Source organism: Chrysochloris asiatica, unplaced genomic scaffold, assembly GCF_000296735.1.
Source record: "Chrysochloris asiatica unplaced genomic scaffold, ChrAsi1.0 scaffold00007, whole genome shotgun sequence".
Taxonomy (NCBI): Eukaryota; Metazoa; Chordata; class Mammalia; order Afrosoricida; family Chrysochloridae; genus Chrysochloris; species Chrysochloris asiatica.
This window is the reverse complement of record NW_006408525.1, coordinates 9,752,671-9,777,952: the sequence shown is the minus strand read 5'-3', so window position 1 is coordinate 9,777,952 and position 25,282 is coordinate 9,752,671. Positions and strand designations below refer to the sequence as shown.

General features: G+C 38.9%; 1 protein-coding gene across 1 annotated transcript in view; it reads left to right on the top strand.

The window, feature by feature from the left end:
- The first annotated feature begins 5,285 nt into the window (after positions 1-5,285).
- The window catches only part of GDPD1 (glycerophosphodiester phosphodiesterase domain containing 1), a 79,524-nt gene continuing 59,527 nt past the window's right edge, over positions 5,286-25,282 (top strand). Inside the window, exons 1-2 of the mRNA XM_006832377.1 lie at positions 5,286-5,573; positions 20,967-21,009. Coding sequence (XP_006832440.1) covers positions 5,432-5,573; positions 20,967-21,009 — 185 coding nt within the window. The 5' untranslated portion in view covers positions 5,286-5,431. The remainder of the gene's footprint in view (positions 5,574-20,966; positions 21,010-25,282) is intronic.

Here is a 25,282-nt window from a genome sequence, read left to right as displayed (position 1 = left end):
TGGGTCTCTTTTCTTTCCGTATAAAGTTCATAAATGTTTTTTCCATCTCTCTAAAGAATGTTGTTGGAATCTGGATTGGGTTTGCATTATATGTGAAAATTGCTTTGGGCAGTATTGACATTTTCACAATGTTAAGTCTTCCTATCCAGGAGCATGGTATATTCTTCCATTTTTGTAAGTCTCTTTTGGTTTCTTGAGGAAGTGTTTTGTAGTTTTCTTTGTATAGGTTCTTTGTTTCTCTGATTACATTTATTCTTAAATATTTCATCCTTCGGGTGGCTATTATAAATGGTTTTGCTTTCCTAATTTCCTTCTCAGCGTTGTCATTATTAGTATAGAGGAGTCCAACTGATTTTTTTTTTTTTTTAAGTTTTTATGTGAATTGAATGATAGTTTACATGGGAGAACATCAGCTTTACATTCAACCTATCGTTTTTTTTTTTTTTTTTAAGTTTTTATGTGAATTGAATGATAGTTTACATGGGAGAACATCAGCTTTACATTCAACCTATCGTATTTTGTTTCATTGCAATGATTACAATCCCCTCAATGCATCATCATTCAACAGCATTTGCTTCCAAACCCTCTGTGTGTGTGGGTTTGGTTTTTTTGGGGGTTGGGGTGGGGTGTACACCAAAGCACTCAGGAATATTTAACCATTCAAACAAACAAAGGGTACACCTCACAAGCCTGCCCCCCGGCTGTCAGCACACAACCCCTCTCCCTCCCTGAGACCTGAGTCTCTTCACATCATCGTCATCATCTCTGCCTCCATCTCTGGCATCAGTGCTTCCCTGGATAGGGTCCTACGCTGCTCTTCTCCTTTGATGGTCCCAGAGTCCTCTGCTCCTGGACTGCAAGATGAACCACTCCCTTCTTTTGTTACAAAATGTCTACCTTTACATTTGCAACACTCACAGTCAGTCCCTATAGCAATTATTCACTATTGAACCACAAGAGTCTTATCCCCTTCTGCTTTCACCAGCCCGGTCCAGACAGCCAATTGATTTTTGTATGTTGATCTTGTATCCTACCACTTTGCTGAATCTTCCAATGAGATCCAGTAGTTTTGTTTTTTGCTGAGTCTTAGGGGTTTTTTTATGTATAGGATCCTATCTGCAAATAGCAAGAGCTTTACTTCCTCTTTGCCAATTTGGATGCCTTTAATTTCCCTATCTTGCCTTATAGCTCTGGCTAAGACTTCCAAAACAAATTGAATAGGAGTGGTGATAAAGGGCATCCTTGTCTGGTACCTGTATGCAAGGGGAAGGCTTTCAGTGTCTCTCCATTGAGAATAATGTAGGCTGTTGGTTTTGTATATGTGCTCTTAATTATGTTGAGGAATTTCCCTTCAATTCCTACCTTGTTGAGTGTTTTTATCAGGAATGGATATTGAATTTTGTCAAATGCCTTTTCTTCATCGATCGATATGGTCATGGGGGTGGGAGTGGGGGTTGAAAACAGAATGGTCAATCATTCAACACCAAAAGGGCAGCATTTATCTAAGGACAAAAATCAGAATGGTTGGGAGAGAGGGAAGAATGGAAACACAAATCACAGAGAGGAAGAGGGATAAAATGTTGCATTAAGGGGATTATAATCACTGAGATGAGATGAATGGTTTGTTGAGTATAAAACTAATTATCTTGTCTGTAATCCTTCACTCAATTTACAATAAAAAGTTAACAAAAGAAAAAAAAAAAGATGAAGCAGTCTTTTTCAGAGTTTTCTTAGAATGTTTTAAACAATTTAACCAAAGCTTTATTTAGACATTTTTGTACTTATTTGTCTTTTACAAAAGCTTTATCTTTTCTTTGGGATTTGGGTGTCAGACCTAGAAATAGATAGGTACTGATGTTAAACAGATACAAACATCTTTTCAAACACTCTCCCCCTCTTTTATTTATTTATATTTTGATGGGAGGGTAGAAGTAAGGAGTTAGGGTTAGGACTATGGCTAGGTCTAGACCAGGCCTGTTGTCATTAAGTGCTGTTGAGTTGGTTTCGAATCATAGCGGCCCTGTATAGCGTTTCCAAAGAGCAGCAGCTGGTGAGTTTGAATTACCAACCTTGCAGTTCAAACCAACCTTGCTGTCTAGTGCTTATCCTACAGTATCATACCAAGATGCCAGGGTAGGCCTAGGACTTGGTTTAGTTTAGGTTTATGGTTAAGACTAGGGTAAGTGTTAGGGGTAGGGGCTGGACTATGACTAGGAGTAAAGTTTGGTCTAGTTTTAGGGTCACAATTAGGTCTATATTTCTTTTGAAATCTACTTGATATCATTTATAAGTTCTGCAACTTTTTTTTTTTACTTTTTGTTTTTTGTTGTTGCTGTTGCAAACTGGTATCTCTGGTTTTTGGGGAATGCAGTGGCTCTATATTATACGTTCTGAACTGCGAACCACATGGTTGGTGGTTTGAGCCTATCAGTTGCTCCTCAGGAAAAAGATGAGGCTTTCTGCTCCCGCAGAGATTTAAAAGCCTCCAAAATCCTATACAGGGTCACTATGAGTCAGAACTGACTCAATAGCATTTAACAATAACAAACAACAGGTTTGTTTTACTTTGAATACTTCTGTATCTGGGTTGAGTTCTGGATGATATTGTCATATATGTTAACCATAGATTGTTGTTGTTCTGTGTCCAAAGAAATTCCCTTAGTATTTTTTAAGGTTGGTCTAGTTTTTACAATTTCTTTTAATTTTGGTTTATCTGGAAATATTCTAATTTCATCACCCTTTTTGAGGGGCACTTGTGCTGGATATATGATTCTCGGTTGACATTTTTTTCTTTCCGAGTTTTATACATGGTATTCTATTGTTTTCTTGCCTGCATGATTTCTGTTGAGAAGTCAAAAACTTAGTCATATTAGCTCTCTTTTGTAGGTAACTTTTTGTTTTTTCTGAGTTGCTCTCAGAATTTTTTCCTTGTCTTTGGTTTTTGAGAGTTTGATTATAATATGTTTTGGTGATTTTCTTTTGTTGTCTATCCTGTTTGGAGTTTGTTCAACTTCTTGAATGGCTATCTTCTCCTCTTTCATGATGTTAGAGAAATTTCTCTTTGGGTTCTTTTGTATATTCTTATTCTGGAATTCCAATAACATGTAAATTATTCCTATTGATAGTGTCCCACATACCTCTTAGGTTTTCTCTGGATTTTTCCCCCCCTGATTGTTCCTTTGGTAGATGAATAGTGAGAGATTTGTCTTCAAGTTCACTAATTTGACCTTTCATTGATTCAATTCTACTCCTCTGCTCTTTCAATGTATTATCTGAAATCTTAGTATTAATCTTTTGTTTTTCTAATTGCTGTTTTGCATGGTTTCCAATGGTAGCATAGTGGTTATGAGTCAAGCTGCCAACCTCAAGGTCAGCAGTTCGAAACTACCAGCGGTTCTGTAGGAGAAAGATGAGGCATTCTGCTCCTGTATAGATTTACAGCCTTGGAAACCCTGTGCAGGGTCACTATGAGTCGGAACTGACTCCACGGTACTTAACAACAACAATAATCTGTTCTTCCAGTGTTTTCCTGAATTCTTCTAAAGTTTTGTCAATTTTTCCTTGATTTTATCTGAAATTTGCTAGATAGTTCTGTCAATCCTTTGAACATCCTAAATATAATTTATTTAAATTCCTTATCAAGTAGTTCTGATACCATTTCTGGAATTTTATTTTCTGACCCTGTATTTTGGTCACTTTTTTTAAGCACACTGTCTTGTTTCTCTATGTAAGCTGAAATTGTTTGAAATTGTCTCTGAGATATTGTGTTGTTGTATTTATATTTAATTGATGATTGTGTTGGTGTGTTCTCAGGCATTCACCACTTTCTCCTGGTGGATGTGATAAAGACTGGAAGTGTGAACACAGTTGTCTGTTCACTGTTTATGTATTGTAGTTCAGGGCAGGTTTACGCACCTTCAGATGTGGGGTGTAGGTTGTATGCCCAGCGCCTGTTTCCAAGCTGCCTAGGAGTGGGTGCCACAGACCACTGACATGGTAACAGCTTCCAGAAAAAGCTCAAGATGGCTATGCTGCTCCAGGGTTGCCAACTGCCTGCCCAGTTTCATTTTCTTTAATTGCTCCTATTCAGCTTTCTCCTACATTAGTTGCACAATCCTCCTCTCTGTCCTAGCCTCTGAAGCACAGGGGTCCAGGATCATCATCAGTATTGTGTCACTTGGTCACCCATATCCTTGTTGCATCTGCCTACTCTGTTACCTTGCCCTGGAAATCTCCCAACCACTTTTTGAAAACCTTGTCTCCAACAATCTTGAAAGATAGTCAGAATCTTTGGGAACTAAGATCTTTAATAGTATATGAGCATTGGAAGTAATTTTAAAGGAAAAACCTTCATTTTACAGATGAAGAAACAGAAGTAAATGAGAGCAGGTGATTTGATCAAGGCCAGAATCATGCAAGAACTACAAGTTTTTAGTCATCATTCTGCTTTCATTGGAGATATTTGCTCTTCTAACCAAATGTTCTTCCTCAGTGCTAGGTTAATTCTTTTGCACTTAAATGTGTTTCTTAATGTTTTAGTAGTTTGGAACCTGTGGGATGAAATGGAAACAAATAGGACTGCCTGGGACATTTAAGTGATATCCTATAACCGTATCGAAATTTATTTAAAATGAGCTTTTAATTCAACAAATATTGCTTGAGGACCTTTCCTATATGGTGGTGGTGGTTATGTGCCAAGGAATCGGTTCTGACTCGTAGTGACCCTGAATAGGGTTTCCGAGGCTGTAAACCTTTACGGGAGCAGAAAGCCTCATCTTTCTCTCTGGAAACAGCTGGTAGTTTCCAACTGCTGACATTGAGGTTAGCAGCCTGACGCTACTTGTTTGTAAGAGGCACGGGAACTGCATTTTCATAGTGAAATGGAGTGGAGAGGAGTCATACACAAATGGCATGGTTTATTGTTTTGGTAAGCAAGCTTTAATACCTATGTCAGTAACAATTATTTGCATTTTTTAGAATACGGATTAAGTTGTACCCCGGAATCTTTCCTTTTTGATGTATATTTTCCAATTATGTCAGATGGTCCTAAAGATTGTTCTTGAATCACACTTTAATGTTTGAGCGTTGGCAAAGGCACTGGCAGGATTCCCAGCTCTCGCCTCCGTTTGGACTTTATCCCAAGAGCTGCAGGTCCAACCACAAAACTAGGTGACAAGTGTTCAGTACAAAGCCTCCGAAGGCTCCTGCGCGCCTGCGTACCAGTGCCCTTTTGTTGCTCCGGATCTTGAGCCCGATTGCGCCTGCGTGGTGGGCTGGCGCCTACAAGTGCGCTGAGCTGCTGGCACCGGCTGGGGGCGAGCATACCTCAAGCAGCCGCCGCCGCCGCCACCGCGGTCTCTGCAGCCGTTGCGACTGCCGCTGCAGAGTTCACAGGGCCCAGAGGTGGGGGACTTACCACACGGTGGTTGAAATGTCGTCCACTGCGGCGTTTTACCTTCTCTCCACCCTGGGAGGATACTTGGTAACCTCGTTCTTGTTGCTCAAATATCCGACCCTGCTACACCAGAGAAAGAAGCAGCGATTCCTGAGTAAACACATCTCTCACCGCGGAGGTGAGAGGGTCTCCAGATCCCGGTGGCCGAGGGAAGGGGAGGCTTCCTTCTCTCTCCACTCGAACTGAGGTCCATTGGAGCGCCGCAGGAGGCAGGAGGGTGGAAATACGTGAGAGTTGGAGGAGGGAGGGTGTGTATGAACTGGACTCCACCGAAGGTGAAGGCGGTGTGGTGTTAAGGAGCGACCTTCTGAGGGAAAGAAAGGGGTCTCGAGGCAGAGCTGGGATGAAGGTCTCTCCAGTGCTGCCGAAGCAGTGTCGAGGGTTCTCTAAAGGAGGAAGGACCTACATGAGAGTGTGGGGTAGACAGCGTTTCTTGGTGGATCAAAGGATGATGGCTCGCCGCTTGAGGGGTGCATCATCTGGGCCGGGGTCCTTGTCCAAGGAACCGGGAGCTCATAGCTCCGAGCGAGCCCTTGGCCGAGCGGGGTGGGGCGACGAGCTTGGGCACCTGAAGTCTTTCAGTGCTGAGGAGCTGTGGGAGCTGTGCTGCAGCCCCCGTCTCTGCAGTCCCTGGAAGCAGGTCCCACTCCCACGCTCTGAGCATGCTAATTGAGAAGGGGGGGCCAACCGAGGCCCAAAGCCAGGGACATTTCCCAAGGTCACCATGGGCAAGACTGGAAAAGGAACTGGAACATCTTGTCTCCCAAATCTTTTACTCATTTTATTGAGCCCATCCTGCTTCCAGAAATGTCATGTGGATTTCCAAAAGGCTTCAAGATGGCTTAATTTATGACAGGACTATATTGCTAAAGAAAACAAAGGCAAGTTTCTATTGGAAAAGTGTCTTGCTGAAAGGAGCCTGTTGTTGTTGTTATGTGCCGTGGAGTCGGTTCTGACCCATAGCGACCCTGTACAGGGTTTCCGAGGCTGTAAATCTTTACGGGAGCAGAAAGCCTCATCTTTCTCCTGTGGAACAACTGGTAGTTTCAAACTGCAGACCTTGAGATTAGCAACCCGATAACCGGCTGCTCCTTGGAAACCCTATACAGGGTCGCTATGGGTCGGAATTGACTCAAAGGCACTTAACAACAAGGCTCCTTTCAAGGAACTCTGGTAGTGTAGTGGTTACGAATCGGGCTGCTAATTTCTTGGTTAGCAGTTTGAAACTACCAGCGTTCTGTGGGAGAAAGATGAGGCGTTCTGCTCCCGTAAAGATTTACAGCCTCGGAAACCCTGTACAGGGTCACTATGAGTCGGAACCGACTCCTTTCAGCAAGACACTTTTCCAAAAGAAACTTGCCTTTGTGTTCTTTAGCAATATAGCCTTGTCATAAATTAAGCCATCTTGAAGCCTTTTGGAAATCCATGTGACATTTCTGGGAACAGGATGGGCTCAATAAAATGAGTAAAAGATTTGAGAGACAGGAGCTTAGACCACTTGAATTTCCCAGGCAACAGGCCAAGTATTTGCTTCTTCATTATTGTATAATAACATGTCTTCATTGATGTAAAAAATGTTGAGATATAGTCTTATTTCAATCATTCTTGCCTATTCTTCAGACATGACTGTTAAAGTAGATTAAAATTTTGTCTGAAACTTGACTGCCATAACTTATTTTCTAACAAGAATTGGCAGCTATTGTTGTTAGGTTCTGTCTTGTCAGTTCCAACTCATAACAATCCTATGACAACAAAACTAAACACTGCCCAGATAGATGTACACTATCCTCAAAATCTTTGCTATGTCTGAATCCATTATTGCAATTACTGTGTCTATCTTGTTGAGGATCTTTCTCTTTTTCACCGACACTCTACTTTACCAAACATGATGTCCTTCTCTAGGGAGTATTCCCTCCTGAAAACATGTCCAAAGTATGGGAGAGGAAGGAAGTCTTGTCATCCTTGACTCTAAGGAGCATTCCAGTTGTCTTTCTTCCAGGATGGATTTTTTGTTCTTAAAGCAGTCCATGGCATATTCATTCGGTATTCTTCACCAACACCTTAATCTATTATTCTTCAGCTTTCACATGCATACCGAGGCATTTGAAATTATTAAGGATCGGTGAAGCGCACTTTAGTTCTCAAAGTGACATTTTAACACTTTCAAAGAGGTCTTATGCAACAGAGTTGCCCAATGCAATATATAGTTTGATTTCTTGACTGTTGATTCCATCGGTGTTGATTGCGGAACCAAGTAAAATGATATCCTTGACAACTTCAATCTTTTCTGTTTACCATGATGTTATTTATTGGTCCATTTGTGAGGATTTTTGCTTTCTTTATGTTGAGGTGTAATCCATACTGAAGCTTGTAGTTTGTGATCTTCAAGCAAAATCTTCAATCTTCACTTTCATCAAGAAAGGTTGTGTTATCTGCATATCAGTGATTGCTAATGAGTCTTCCTCCAATCTTGATACTGCAATCTTCATACAGTCTAGCTTTTCAGATTAATTGTTCATGTATGTGGCACTGTAGGATAAGCACTGGACTGCTAGGTTAGCAGTCAAACCCACCAGCTGCTCTTGGAAACCCTATAGAAGGCTGATATGAGTTGGAACTGACTCTTTGGCACACAGCAGCAAGAACAAGAAGATTTAAAATGTCAGAAATACATATAAGTATATACATAAGAAATATACTTCTGTATAATTTTATGGAGGCTTGTGGTGGCACGAGCAGGTTTGTCATGGGCTCCTAATCTAAAGGCTGGTGGTTCATATCCACCATCCTACCCTAAAGGTTGAGGTGTCACATCTACCCACTTGCTCTATGGAAGGAAGATTGTAGCTAAGAAAGCCCTATGGAGCAGTTCTGTTCTTTAGCACATGGGGTAACTAGGTGACCATGAGTCGGAATCTACTAGATCTAACAGTTTAATACAGATTTATCAGTTAAACACAAATCTAAAGAATGACTTCAGTAGTTAACCTAGCTTGCCACTCAGAAAAAGTATCCAAGATTTTAAAGGGTCACCAGCTATAAAATGCATTGTTACTGCTTATTTGGGTAATCTGTAGGATGACATAAGACTACTAATGTGATTTCAACCACTGGAACCATAGCCCATCTTTTTGTGTTTCAGTTGTTGCCATAGAAGCAATTTTCAATGGTAGTAATCTTATTCTAAGGATAGGTAGTTCACACTACAGTTGTGTTTACAAATTTAAAATAGAAAAGAGTGCTTACAAAAAAAAAAAAAAATGTAGAAGAAGCTAGAACCTCTAAAAGAATCTATCAAATCTGTCTTGGGTGATCTAAATTTTGTATACTTAGATGCTAAATCTTTAAAAATATGTGGTGTTCAACAGGAGAAAAAAACATCTAAGTCTAAAAAAGCTTAAAATGTGCTCTAAATTGTTTAGCTTAATTAGTGAAGAAAGCCTGCTTTAATTATTGTGCTCCTTTAAGAACTATATGGGATAAAATTGACAAAAATAACTCAAAATATTGGATAAGAAATTTAGGGGCAGTGAGTTTATGTCAGTCGGTGAGGAATTATTTGGAAAAGGAGGGTGAAATAGTTGCACAATTTAAAGAATGTAATCAGTGTCACTGAATCATACATGCCAATATTGTTGAAATGGTGAATGCTCTGCTGTGTATATTCGCAACAACAAAAAATAAAAAATTTTAAATATTTAAAAAATTTTTTGAAGTCTAGATAAACACATCAAATGTCAAAGCCAGGATAAACTAGCTCTCCAATTCTCATTTCCTGTTGGAGATATTTTAAAGATATTTTCTCCCCCTAGATAGTACATAATTTCCATGGTTTCAGTTTAACCCCTTATGTAAAAATTTTCATTTATTATTTATACATCTGGCATCAATATTTCTATATTTATAAAATATAACCTAACTTTTTATGAGAACTCAAAATCTCTTTATCTGTATGATAGTCTTAAAAGAGCCTTAATACATTCTCATGTACTAATGCTTAATATGGTTTTGTTGAAAATACTCTCTAACTGTTGTTATTGTTGTGAAGTGTCGTCAAGTTGGTTACAACTCATAGTGACCCAATGTACAATAGAACAAAACAGTGCGTGGTCTGGCAGTTGTTATATTTGAGCTCATTATTGCTGCTACTGTGTCATTCCATCTCCTTGGGGTGGGGGGCCCTCCCTACTTTTTATTGACCCTCCACTTGACCAAACATGATGTCTTTCTCCAGGGACTGGTCTTTCCATGTTCACTGAAAACATATTCAAAATTTGGAAGACCAAATCTTCCATCCTTTTATATAAGGAGCAATACCACCATGCTTCTTCCAAAAAATTTTCTTTGCTCTTCTAACAGTCTATGGTACTTTCAGTGTTCTTCCACAGCAGGCTAATTCAAATGCATTGGTTCTTCTTCAGTCTTCCTTATGCATGATCTAGCTTTTGTATGCATCTGAGGCAATTGAATATACTATGACTTGGGTAAGGTGCACTTCAGCCCTCAAAATGACATCTAGTCTTTTGCAGCAGATTTCCCCAATGCAACATGTCATTTGATTTCTTGGCTGCTGTTTCTATGAATATTTATTGATTATAGATCCAAGCCAAAAAAACAAAATAAAACTTTGATAACTAAAGTCTTCTACATTTATCATGATGTTATTTACTGATACAGTTGTGAGGATTTTGTTTTTCTTTACATTTAGGTGCTGAAGGCTATATGTAGTCTTTGATCTTTATCAGTAAGTATTTCTTCAGGTCCTTTTCATTTCCAACAAGCAAGGTGGTGTCATCTGCATATTGCAGGTTATTAATGAGTCTTCCTCCAATCCTGATGCCAAGTTCTTCTTCATATAATCTAGCTTCTCAAATTATTTGTTCAGTATACCGATTAAGTAAGTATGGTGAAAGGGTACAATCCTGATGCACACCTGTCATGATTTTAAACTATCCAGTATACCATTGTTCTGTTTGAACAACTGCCTCTTAGTCTATGTGCAGGTTCCTCATGAGCACAATGAACTGTTCAGGAATTTCCATTCTTCACGATGTTATCCATAACATATCCATATGTTCCACACAGTCAGATGCCTTTGTATTGTAATAAAGCACAAGTAACATCTTTCTGGTATTCTCTGCTTTCAGCCAAGATCCATCTGTTGTCAGCAATGATATATGTCTCTTGGTTCATATCCTTTTCTGAATCCAACTTGAATTTCTGGCAGCTCCCTATTGATGTACTGTTTTAAAATTGATACAGCTGTTTTAAAATTATCTTTAGTAAAATTTTACTTGCATGTAATATTAATAATAGTGTTTACTAATTCTTACATTCTGTTGGGTTATTTTCTTTGGAATGGGCACAGATATGGATTTCTTCCAATCAGTTGGCCAGATTTCTTGGCATAGACAAGTAAATACCTCCAGTATTAAATCAGTTTATTGAAACATATCATTTATATTCTGTCAATTCCTGGAGCCTTGTTTTTTGTCAGTGCCTTCAGTGCAGCTTGGACTTCTTCCATCATACCATTGGTTCTTGATCATATGTTACATCTTGAAATGGTTGAACATTGACCAATTATTTTTGTTACAGTGACTTTGTATGTTCCTTCCATCTTCTCTGATGCTTACTGCCACATTCAGTATTTTGCCCATAGAATCTTTCACTATTCAAGTTGAGGCTTGATTTTTTTCTTCAGTTCTTTCAGTTTGAGAAATGTTGAGCATGTTCTTCTTTTTTGGTTTTCTAACTCCAGGTGTTGGCACTTCTTCTTGACGTTTCTGAGCTGTCCTTTGAAATTTTCTATTTAGCTCTTTTACTTAATCATTTCTTCCATTTGTATTAACTTCTCTACATTCAAGAGCAAGTTACAGTCTTTTCTGACATCCATTTTTGTCTTTTCTTCTTTCCTATCTTTTTAATGACCTTTTGCTTTCTTCATGTTTGGTGTTCTTGATGTCATCCTACAACTTCTGTGGTTTTCAGTCTCTACTCTCTATATTTTAGATTTGTTTTTGAGATGGTCTCTGAATTCAGGTTGTTGTTATTGTAGGTGCTGTCCAGTCAATTCTGACTCATAATGACCCTGTGCACAACAGAATGAAACACTGCCTGGTCCTGCACCATTCTCACAGACAGATTCAGTTTGAGTCCATTGCTGTTGCCATTTGTTTTGTTGGGGGGTCTTCCTCTTTTTCAGGGACGCTCCACTTTACCTAGCATGAGGTCCTTTTCCTGGCACTGGTCCCTCCTGACAATATGTCTGAAGTATGAGAGACAAAGTCTCACCATCCTGGCTTCTAAGGAGCATTCTGGGTGTATTTCTTCCAAAACAGATTTGTTTATTCTTCTAGAAGTCCATGGTACTTTTAATGTTCTTCTCCAACACCATAACTCAAATGCATTAGTTTTTTTTACAGTCTTCCTTATTCACTGTCCAACTTTCACATGTATATGAGGCTATTGAAAATACCATGGCGTAGGTCAGGCACACTTTAATTCTCAAACTGAAACATTCAGGTTGAATATACTCAATTTTACATATTTTTGGCTCTCGTGGACTTGTTTTAATTTTCTTCAATTTCAGCCTGAACTTTCACATGAGCATTAGTCTGTTCTACATTCTACTCCTGACCTTGTTTTGACTGATAATATAGAACTCCATTGTCTCTTCTCATAGAGGTAGTCAGTTTGATTGCTGTGAGGCCTCATCTGGTGAGGCCTGTGTATATAGGTCTGTTTATATCGTTTAAGAAAAGGTATATGCAATGAATGAGTCATTCATCAGTCTTGTAAAATCTATCACGCAATCTCCAGTATAATTTCTGTCATCAAGGCCAATTTTCCAACTACTGATCCTTGCACTTTGTTTCCAACATTCACATTCCAATTTCCAGTAATTCTCAATGCATCTTGATTGCGTATTTGATACATTTCAGACTGAAGAAATTGATAGAATTCTTCAATGTCATTGTTATTGGCTTTAGTGGTTGGTGCATAAACTTGAATAGTAGATTAACTGGTGTTCTTTAATTATTATTGCTGTTAAGTGCTATCAAATCAGTTTTGACTCATAGCGGCCCTATATAGGGTTTCCAAGGAGCAACTGGTGGAATTGAACTGCCAACCTTAAAGTTAGCAGTCCAGTGTTTATCCTATAGCGTCCTACCAGTCTTACTTATAGATGTATGGATTTTATCTTGTCACAGACAGTGTTGTACTTCAAAATAGATTTTAAAATGCTCCTTTTGATAAGGAATATGATGCCATTCCTCTTCAGTTTGTCATTCCCAGCACAGTAAACCATTTAATTGTCTTATTCAAAATGGCTGGACTAGTCCATTTTAGCTCACTAATGCCTAGGATATCTGTCTTTATGTGTTCTAATTCATTTTTGACAATTTCTAATTTTACTGCTCACTAATGCCTAGGAAATCCCTCTTTATGTATTCCACTTCATTTTTGACTACTCCAGTTTTGCTAGATTCATACTTAGCACATTTCACTTTCCAATTATCAGTGGATGTTTGCCCCCGTTTTTTCTCATTTTGAGCTGTGCTCCATTAGTAAATGAACGTCCCAAAAGCTTTGCTTTGTCCACATCATTAAGATCCATTTTAATTTGAGGGCGTGTGGTGCTGTGGGTTAATGCATCAGACTGCAAAGCCATTTGAACTGCAAGGTTGGCGGTTCAAGTTGCTCCTCGGAAACCCTATACAGGGTTGCTATGGGTCAGAGTTGACTCGATGGCACTTAACAACAACTCTTCAAACCTTTGAATGCCTTCCAACATGACTTGCTCATCTTTTAGCACTGTATCAGATAGTGTTTCCCTGTTATTCATCAGGTTTTTAGTGGCTAACCTCCAGAACTGGTGTGCCTTTCCTTCTTCCTAGTCTGTCTTAGTCTGTAAGCTCCACTGAAACCTATTCATCATGGGTGATCCATACCAGTGGCATAGGTTCCAGCATCACAGCAACCTGCAAGCTACCATAACACAACAAACTGACAGCTGAGTGAGTGGTGGGTGGTGGTTGTTAGCTGCTGTCAAGCCACTTATTCTACTCCACCCCACCCCTGGCCATCCCAGATCTAAATACTGCCGTGTCCTGTGCCATCCTCATGATCAGTTGTAGATCTGTAGATCCCTTATGAGCCATAGAATTTTGACTGATTTTCGCAGGTAGATTTCTTCTTAGTCTGTCTTAGTTTGGAAGCTTCTCTGAAACCTGATCAGCATCATAGCAACATGCAGGTCTCCTCTGATAGGTGGGTGGTGGCTGTGCATGAGGTATATTGGCCAGGAAATTGAACTGGGATCATGTCATGGAAGGCTAGAATTTTCCCACTGAACTACCAGTGCCTTGCTCTCCAAGTAATACAATTGATTCCAGAGTTGTGGAAAAACCAAAACCAATTCCAACTCATAAAGGCCCTGTATAGGGCTTCTGGGAGTCGAAACTTCATCTTTCTCTTATAGCTGGTTTGAATTTCCAGTCTTGTGTTTAATAGTCTCATGCTTAACATACAGCTAAGGCTCTTCCCTTAGAGGAGAGACTAAAAAAGCACTTTGTAACTCAAGATATTAAGTGTCTGGAAAATAAGAGACAAAGATTACTAGGCAAAAGTCATCTCCCTGCTTTTTATGTTTGCTTTGGATGCTACTTACAGCAACCACTGGTCTCTGTGCAAATGTTAACATTTGAGCTTTTTCTCTATTGTCCTAACTACAAGTAGCGGAGAGTTCATGTAAGCCAGAAGTCTGGCCATTCCAAGATTGAAACATTAATTATGATATGTGTATAAAATGTATATACACCTGAAATGGTATAAATTGAACCCTGAATGTCTGCTTTCATATTTTGTCTGCTACAAAAGCGTTGTAAAGACTTAAGTGACTTGAGAGAGATTTGAGATCTACCAGTAGTTAGCGTTGGAAATAAGCCTTATTTCCTTATCTGTAACATGGAGACTGTTTGCCTTGCTTACATCTTTGTGTTGTTATGAGGACCAGGTGTATAAAGAAAATGGAAACTTTTAGAAATGCAAGTATGGATATAGGGGATCCTCGGTTGTATTTACTTAGAGCTGATTGAGAAGGAATGAGCTCATCTTATTTTAATGTTCCAAAGTTATAATGCCTTTTTCTAAGATTGGTTGCCTTTAAGAATAGAAAATAATATTTCAAAAATTCAGTGCTCTAGATTTTGTTTTTACATTGTATTGCATGATATGATTTGCTAATACATCTGTCTCCTTTACTCAACAATGAGCTCCTCAAGGTATGGGGATCATGGTTTTTAATTTTTGTGACTTCAGCATCCAACACAGATCCTGACCCATAATAAGAATAATTTCTCATTGTCTCTTAATTACCTGCTACATGCTAGATGCTTTCCATGTATTCCCAAATTTATTTCCCCAAAGAACACCTGCACATACAGTTTATTGATAAAATACGAATAGGAGTAAACTCTTTGGATTAAATGGTCACAAAGACCATTTTCTTAGTTACTGTATGATATTATTAATTTTGTTAATATATTAATTTTTCCTGATTATATAAGTAAACCATGTTAATTGTTGACAATTTTGAAATATAGAAATAAAAATAGAAAAATAAGTCTCTAAAATATTATTGGATAAAGCATTGGCCCATAAGGTCAGTTTCAACTGCAAGGATGGTGGTTCAAACTCACCAGTTGCTTTTTGGAAACCCTATACAGGATTGCTGTGAGTCAGACCAACTCAACAACACTTAACAACAACAACAAAATATTATTAGGAACTTGATTATGCAGTGGTTAAAGTGCTTGGTTGAGAATGAGACGGTAGATGGTTCAAGCCCACCAGTGTGTTCCTCAGGAGAAAGCCGTGACAGTTAGCTTCTGTAAAGATTTACAGCCTTGGAAAGTCTAGGTAGCAATTGTACTCTATATTATAGGGTCGCTATGAGTTGGAATGCCTCAATGGCAACAGGTAAAAATATTACTATCTGGAAATAATTTGTTAATTTTTTGATATAGATCCTTTAAGTACATGTTTTCTTACATTTGGAATCATGCTGTATATATTTAGGGAAATAAGGGTAAGAGGGGAAAAACCTTTTTTGATCATCCTCCCTAATTTGAATAGACAAATTGAACTGAGCTTTATTAAAAGACATCTATCTCTTAATTCAGGGGCCAGAGAATAAAAAGTAGCCCCAACCAGTCCAATTCCCATTTTCCCTTCTCATCTTTCACGTTTGGGCTCACATCAGAGTGCTGTCACAATCTGAGTATCTTGCTACTGATTGATTTGGCAGGTGAGAAGGTTGAGGGTAAGAGTCCTGGTGTGGTGCTATAGAATAAAGCAGTAGACTGCAAGGTTGGCTTGAACCACAAGGTTCGTAGTTCAAACCTACCAGCCACTCCTTGGAAACCCTATAGAGGGTTGCTGTGAGTTGGAACTGACTCCATGGCACTTAACAACAACAAGACTGAGTGTAAATATTGTTCTTAAGACCTTATATGGCTGTTTCTGGGTGCTAAACTTGAATTGGCTGTTCAAGGAAGAAATTGAGGTATCAATTCCAGTGTCAGAGGTGTCTCTGGAGGTAGCATTCTGCTATTGCACTCTTAAACATGCCCCATATCAGGGTACCAATTCTTTCCTATTCTTGACTTTTCATACCTATTTGTAAGAAATCAGAAAGAAAAAGAAGAGAGACATGGCTTCAACAGCAGGCAGGTTTATTGAGAGTAAACCCGGGGGCACTCAAGCTCGAGAGACCCCTGTTCCTTACAGACGAGGATATTTAAGGCGGTGTGGTCCCGGGTACAGTTCTGGTGAACTTCCTTTGGGCGGGGTTATGGAGATTTTCCTGAAACCTGAAATTACCGTGAGGAGGGTCTCTTGGTGTAGTAAAGACTTAAGCTATCTGGAGACTGGAAAAGTAAGCAGGACTTTATTAGGCGCCCCTTGGGGGCAGCTGCAATGCCAGTTGTTGATCAGGTTCAGGATCCTTCACTATTATCAGACTCTTCCATATTTGTCAAAAGTTAGGACTTTTTTCCAATTCGTTAACTCATTCTTACTGATGGCCTATTAACAATGGAGTCATTTATCATGTATTTAATAGCACTGCCCTCCTTTAGAGACCTGGTGTGGTGCTATAAGATAAGTGTCGGATTACTAAATGCAAGGTTGGCAGTTCAGACACACCAGCCACCCTTGGAAACTACATACAGGGTTCTTATGAGTCGGAATCAACCCGACAGCACACAACAACACTTCTCCTTTATGACACACAGTTCTAAAGGCAGATTGTAATAAAATAGCTATATTACTGTGTTTAGTCTTTTTCTTGTATCTGCAAGTGTAAATTCACTGGTTCCCCCCCCTTACAGAAACAATTCTTAAGAGTTCCAGGGAACTCAGACTGAGAAGTGTTTGGTTGTATATATCGTCTCTAAACCATCTTATGCTCTTTATGTTCATAGTCACATATACTATTTTATAGGCACACTGTAGGTGTGGGATGGGTGAATGGAGTAGAAATTTTAGAAATAAAGGAATAACTTACTTAGTTTAATTTACTGGGTGATTCCATTTTGAGTTGAGATAGGCTCATATCCTCAACTATGAGGATATGTTTCATTTGCACTGATATGTTTCATTTGCACTAAGCTTTTTTTTTTCCCCCCACTGTCAGAAAATGCTTAATTTTGAAGCTTTAGTGGTGAACACACCTTGTTATATTTGCCATTGCTTTTATAAACATCACATTTATTCACACATAAATACAAACAAATATATATGTCATATTTACAAAAATGTTGGTAATGGTGGCTGGAACATGCCTGTAAAACAAGTCTACAGTGTTTATTGAACATAAAGACATTAGAAAAATAGAAAGAAATCTGGACAGATAATTCACTTGCTCACAGCATTTACTCTAGTTAAGGAAACAACAGAGAATGTTTACTTTTCCTACTCTAGTAAAAATTGGTCCCAAAAGAATTATGAAATATTATATATAAAGAAGGAAAAATTACTATAGAATGGAGATTGGGGAAATACGTCGTAGTGAAGGAGGAGTCCTGATGTGGTACTGCAGGTTAATCCACTGGACCGCAAGGTCAGTTTGAACTGCCAGGTTGGCAGTTCAAACCTCACCAGCCACTCCTTGGGTCACTATGAATTGGAACCAACTTGATGGTACATAGCAACAACAACAACAAACATAGTAAAGGAGTAAATAAAATGAGTTGGAGATTTTCTGAGAAGGTTTTCTGAAAGTGAAAAATGGAAACTGATGAAGAGGGAGGTAGAAGGACATATGCAGAGAAATTATGAACACAGGATATTAGGGCAGCATGGAAAATCTGCCATAGAGGTTAATCCTCTTCTATATTTCATTGTAATTAAAATGCATGTGGAATGGTTATTTGCACAAGAACCAAACATTTAAACTGCTTATGGGAAGGGAGGTGGGACTAAGAAAAAGCCTGTTTCTGAGATGATGTTATGATAACTGGAGAGCAAAAGAATTCAAACCATTTCTTGTGAGAGAGCTACCACCACATAATTCCTTGGAGAGGAATGTCTTAATTCTTAATTAGTCCCTTAGTTACTCTTTAGACTTTCACCATATGAACTGAATTAAGTAATTTGTGGGTATTATCTTCGTGGAATTTTCCCTCAAGTTTTATAAACAAATCAGAGACAGATATGGAATAAGGACCAAAATGAATAGCATGTAGAAAGCTAAAATAAAGGTGATGTATGAATGATATCATAGAAGCTACAGCATAGTTAATAGTAAAAAACAAAAGCAAACTCTGAGGTCATACTGCTTGTGCTGAATCCCAGTTCTCTTTATTGACTTTGTGATCTAAGCTAAATTTTATCCGGGGATAATAAGACCTCATAGGGTGATGAGGATCTTGATGAAATAATATACCAAGTACTAAGCACAATATTAGGGAGTCTTGGTTTGTCACTGTGGGTTAATGCACCAGACTGTAAAGCCATTTGAAGGTTTTACAAGGTCAGTGGTTCAAGCTCACCAGCTATTCCTTGGAAACCCTATACAGGGTTGGTATGGGTCAGTACTGACTCGATGGCACTTAACAACAAGCACAATAGTTGGCTTATGTTAGTTCTTAACTTGACCACCTTTTCAACATTTTATCTGGTGATGGCTATGTAATTTAATAAGTTTATAAAACAGATAAGGAGCTCTGGTAGGAAGCGTGCTGGTTAAGAGTCAGGCTGCTAACCTCAAGGTCAGCAGTTCGAAACTACCAGCAGTTCTATGGGAGAAATATGAGGCTTTCTGCTCCCGTAAAGATTTACAGCCTCGGAAACCCTGTGCAGGGTTGGCTATGAGTCGGAACCGACTCCACGACACATAACCACCACCACCATGAAAACAGAGAAAGACTTTAAAGTGATAAATTTTAAATGGCTAAGCTGTTAGGTTAAAAGGAATTACAATTAAAATTAATAAGTAAAGCAGATATAAAAGAAATAAAAAGTTAGCAGACTTTAAATGTAGCTATTAGTAGTGAAATTTTTGTTGACTGGGGGAAATTTATTTATTTCAAAATACTGAATTTCTTTTTCTTAATTTCTTTCCACCAAACTTAAAGATCAAACAATAGGTGTTTTTTGAATTTTTCCTTATGGTACATTTCAAACACATGGAAATAGTAAACCTCTAATGACACTATCATCCAGCCGCAAACAATTACCAAGTCATGACCAATCAATCTTCACCCAAGATTATTTTGAAACAAGTTTCAGATTTACTGTCATTTCAAACATAATACTCACTGAGTACTATTTTGTGTATATAATACATTCTAAATACATTTTAGAATAATACATTCTAAAAGACGTATTAGATAATGTTCGTGCTATTGGGATTTGAGAAGGCTGAAAAATAACACTGCTTATGCCCCCTTCCCGAAATAAAGTGCAGGCATGAAATTGTCAAAATATCAGACTTTTTACTTAATAGTGCTAAATTTAGACTATAATGCCCTCTATCTAGATTAATCTGAAGAAGCCATGGTGGTAAGTATTGGGCTGCTAATCACAAGGCCAGTGGTTCAAAGCCACCAGATGCTTTGGGTGAAGATGAGACTGTCTGCTCCAGTAAAGATTTACTGCCTTGGAAACTCTATACAGGATCGCTATGAGTCAAAATTGACTTGATGATAGTGAGTGATAGATTGTTGTTGTTGCTGTTATGAGCCGTCAAGTCCGTTCTGACCCATAGCAACCTTGTATAGAGTTTCCAGGGAGCAGCTGGTGAGCTTGAACCACCAACCTTGTGGTTCAAACTGACTACTTTGCATTCCAATGCATTAGCCCACAGTGTTACACCAATATGGTGGTGGTGGCTGTGTGCTGTGGAGTCAGTTCCGACTCATAGTGACCCTGTACAGGGTTTCCGAGGCTGTAAATCTTTATGGGAGCAGAAAGCCTCTTTTTTTCTCTTGTGGAACAGCTGGTAGTTTTGAACTGCTGACCTTGTGGCTCGAAGCCCGATTTGTAACCACGTTACCAGAATTCCTTGTTACACCAGTATAGGTAACACTAAAACTAGAGGTCTTTCCTTGCGTCTGCCCAGGCAAGAGAAGCAGAAATTTTATCCCTTCTGAAGATAAGTCACTCCAAATTGTCCCAGTCCTATGAGATAGGTATAGAGCTGTGATTTAATTTGCACAAGGTGGCACAAAGTAACAAGCAGGTAGATTTGAGACCAGGCATCCTAAGTCCAGACCCTTACCTTCAACCACTACAAATATACTACCTTTAGCCAAAGGTGACAAAATCACAGTAACTTCTTTATAGAAAGGTAGAAGAGAGAAGCAAGTACATAATTTATTCTCTAATGTGATAAACACTGTAATGATGTGTTGGTGATTGTGTGCATAGAGTCAGTTCTGATTCACAGTGATCCTGCATAGGCTTTCCGAGGCTGTAAATCTCTGGGAGCAAAGAGCCTCATCTTTCTCCAGTTGAGCATCTGGTGGACTGAACTTTTGACCTTACTGTTAGCAGCCCCATACATAAACCACTACACCTCCATTCTTAAACACTGCCTTAGAGGTATGGATGAGAAACTCTAGGAATGCAGAGGGGTGAGTATTGAACTCTGTCTGAGGACACATGTGTGTGTGGACATGTGTGTCAAGCCCACTTCTTTCTTAAGACCAGTAAGCTATTATAGCTTTAAAAAAATCATGCTTAAGTTTTCTAACACTCCTGCATTGCTATGACTGTGTTTTGATTTTTCATTCCTCTTGTTGCAGCTTAAAAAATAAAAAAATAAAAAAATAAAAATAAAAACAAAAAGCAATTCAAAATACCACTCTACTCTTTAAATTTTTTATTTTAATGTCTGTATAACATATAAGCACCAGGATTTACTAGATGTAGTTTATGAAAATGAATTTCCTGGGGAAAATGTTTAGAATAGCTAAGTAAAAGAAGTTTCATATTTTCACAGGTGCTGGAGAAAATTTGGAGAATACAATGGCAGCCTTTCAGCAGTAAGTATGTAAAAAGGTACTTTAAAAAAAAAGCTTACCTTTAAAATGATGGTTATTCACAAAGTGAGGTCAGTATATTTGTAGCATCCTCTTTTGATACTTGTTTCTATTTTACTAAAATCACTCTTTTTAAATATAGTCTGAAGTGTTATAAAGAGTGTTTGGCTCTGTATAATTGAAAAATCTAGAACAGGGTTATCAAAAGATACAATAGTTTCAAAGCTGAAAGAAGACTTTTGTAATAAGGGAACATACTGTTTATAATGCTAATTAGTCTTGGAGAGAAGAGAGGAGGAGAATATGAAACAACTGTTACATTAGCTCCTGTGTATGAACAAGATTATGGGTCTCTCTACTCAGTAGTTTTGACACTGACCTGAACCTGCAATCTGGTCTTTCTTCTTTATGGCCTCAAGAGTGTTGATCACATTTTTAAAGTAAAAATATTTCTATTTGTGAATTATTCCTGTTTCATCTTCAGAGAGAAATAGCAGGAGAGACAGGAATGAAAACTGATTAATATTTTGTTCTGTATTTGAGGTGATTCTCATACATCAGCAGTAATGATGAGAACTCTTTTCTTTCCCCTGAAAAGTAAATTTCTTGTTGTTAGGTGCTGTTGAGTCGATTTCGACTCATAGCGACCCCCACCCCATATAGGGTTTCCTAGGAGCAGCTGGTTGAAAACATTACTTATATATATTAAGAAAAATACTTTCTTACTTAATTTTGTGGCCATTTTTATGTGTATAATTGGGATTTAAGAAATACAAATAATATGAGCTTTCTGCTTCTTATTCATTCAGATATCTTAGAGATAGCTGGTCCAAAGTCACGGCTTCTCTATATTCTAATTTCGTCTAAACTCTGTTTGTATTTGTCATCCCTAATTCTGCCTGTTCTATAATGGGATAACTTTTGACTGTGATCTCCAATGTCTCTTACAGATCCAAAAGTGAAAAATCTTTCCTTTTGTCACAGACTGTGAAATAGGATATTTTAATTTGAAGTGCTTTAGATTATTTTTTCTACTGAGATTTTATATCTAGCAAAATATAGAGATAAAATCTTGTGTACTGTTTCCACGGAGGTACACACACACACTTTATAATTTGTCAGATATTTGTTGGCTGGGGTATAGGTGAAATATGTGGCAAGAAAAAAAATTTGCTCATAACTTTAAGTGATTTCAGCATTCTTTTTGTTTAAAGTCTAGTGAATTCTTGTTAACCCATGGTAGTTCTGGTCTATCAAGGAGAACCTAAGTGGTCCAAACGCTTCATGTGCTCAGCTGCTAATCAAAATGCAGGAAGTTTGGGTTCACCCAGAGGTGCCTTGGAAGAAAGACTGGGAAACTACTTCCCCTAAACCAGGCACTACGGGGGAGTAGTTAATCTTACGGTGCAGAAACAAAGGACCCTAGGATAATTAAGGGAGAAGAGCACAAGCGGAATGCGAGAATTTATCCAGAGAAGCAGCGACACCAGAGATGGAGGCAGAGATGGGGACATGGAGAGAAGGAGCAGCTGAGGACTCTAGATTCATGGGAAGAAAGGGACTGAGAGCTGATGGCCAGGAGGCAGACTTGCAGATGTGCCCTTTGGAGGTGTCAGTTATTATGTATGCCTGAGTGTTTTAAAAAAAAAAAAAAGAGCTAAAGTGAAGAGAGAAATACTGTAAGGCTGTTAACTAACTGATGGTACATGGAGGGGATTATAATCATTGTAATGAAACAAGGTGTATGATTTGTTGAACATAAAACTGATGATTTGCCCTATAAACTTTCAGTCAATTCACAATAAAAACTTGAAAAAACAAACAAACAAAGGCCTGGAAATTCTACACTGACGCACATGGAGTCACCAAGAGTCAATTAGTTAATATTCTAGAAATCCACTGTAAACATGGAATTAGTGAATATTGAACCATTACTCCTAAGGGAAGGATGTACAGGACTAGGCTACTGCAAGCTTCTGGCTAAATCACCAGTCAATTAATACATCATCTTCTTTTATGAGTATTTCCATTTAAAGACACCTTATGTAGTGCAGAAGGAACCCTGGGGGCACTGTAAGATAGCGGTGGACTGCTAACTGCAAGGTCAGTAGTTCAAATCCACCAGCTGCTCAGTGGGAGGAAGATGAGGCTTTCTGCACCTGTAAAGATTTACAGTCTCGGAAACCCTACACAGAGTTGCAATGAGTCAGAACTAACTTGGCAGTGAGTTTGGTTTGGTTTTGGTTTTGTTTTATGCAGTGAATTGCTTAGTATGGTTCTTCTAGTCATAATCTTTGTAATTCCCGTCAAATGAATGGGTGGAGCCATGCAGACTGGATGTCTTTAGTCTTTCCTTATGGGTCTAGCTAAGAGAAGGTGGGGGAGATGCTGATAAGCTTATATGATTCAGTTATGAAAAATTAACAGGTTCATTATGATTATAAAAATGAAACTCTAATATGGGGATTGGTCAATTTTGCCATCCTGCTGGGTATAAAATGAGTCATCTAAGAAGCAGGAAGGGGAGGTCTCACTACTATCAAGAAAGAAGAGCGAGGAGTGGAGTGAGTTCTTTGGACTTAAAGATCCGTGCTGCATGGAACCTCCCTGATCCAGCAGACTAGAGTGATATTGGAGTGGCAGTAGTACCAAGAGCCGGAACATGACACACAATGTTGGACTTCCCAGCCTGGGGAACAAGTAAAGCTGAGTGCTTTCAGGCAGGAGGCTCACCTGTGGAGTAGGGTGCCTACAGGCACTTAATTGGGGGAACTAGGTTTACTGACCCATGGAGCTAGAGCGGAATGCCTTTGGGCTGATGCTCATGATGGAATGGCATGCCCTTTGGCATTTATTGGCAGTGCTAAAGGAGCTTTGCAACACAACCAAGCAGGGAAGAGGCCAAGGGACCCTGTGGCTGAGAAACCAAGAGGGACATGTATCTGTGGGCACAGCTGAGAAGAGACTGTCCTGAGCATTTCTGATTCAGAATTATAACCTGTTAACTTCACTAATGAACCTCCTAAGTATAAGTATTGTGAGTTCTGTGTGGCTATTTGCAATGGATTATTGAATCCAGCAAAGAAGTACAGAGTGCCTTGAGAGGGGTGATTTTCAAAATTAGTAAGAAGGTTGGAGGGTAGGGGAATGTCTGACCTTCACTTCATAGGAATCAGCCCTGGGCTGATGAGTTGAATTCTCCTTCCTCTTGTGTAGTCAGAGGTCAGACATGGCCCTCCACATCCTTTAAAAATATATATTGTTGATTCACTAACATTAAACTTTTGGCCAACAGCACCATACCCATGCCCAAACAGAGCTGATCTAGCACACATATTTTCTCTGTAAGGCATATCACAACTTTCTTATATTTAGGAGTACTAGACAGCTTTTCAGTACTGTTTTTCCCCCGAGATATCAAAAATATTTTAAATTACAATAAAATCACCAAAGTTCCAAAGCCCCTAAGTAAGTGAGGGTCTGTCTCACAATCCCAATGGAAGCCTCTCTGCTTACCAGTCAAAGTGGCACCCACAAGTGGCAGTATTGTAAATGCTGTGCTTTATCTTTCAGAGTGTGAAATGGTTTTTTTTTAATGTTTTATTGTGAATTATGTGAGAGTTTACATGGGAGAACATTAGTTTTACCTTCATCCTATCGTATATGTATTATCATTTCATTGCTATGGTTACAATCCCCTCCATGCATCATCAACCCTCCAGTTCTCAGCACACAGCCTCTCTCCCTCTCTGGGTGTAAAGTCCCCAACTGCTCCATATTTCCATATCATCATCTCTGCCTCCATCTCAGGCATCACTGCCTCTCTGGGTAGGGTCCCGCTCTCCGCTCTTCTCCCTTGATGGTCCCAGAGACCTCCGCTTCTACGCTGAAAAGTTAATCACTCCCCTCCTTGCTACAAAACGTCTACCTTTACATTTCCAACCCTCACAAGCTGTCCTGATAACAATTATTCACTGTTATATCACAAGAGACTCATCTACATTTCATTTCATCAGCCCCACATACACAGATTGTATACTACTCAGTGGAGATTCTACCTTTCTTCACACCTTCTGAATCTAGGTTCCCTCTTGAAAGCTTGTAAGCCAGTCACTTCTTGCCTTTGTGTCCCCCCCATTTTGGGTACCCCATGTCCAACTTGTCCATCCCTGTCTACTCTGTGTGTATGGAGGGGGTGGGAATGATCCTTGCTGTAAGGATTTGTTCCCTCTTTTGAGCTACTGCATCCATAGGTGTAGGTCAAGTTCATCAAATT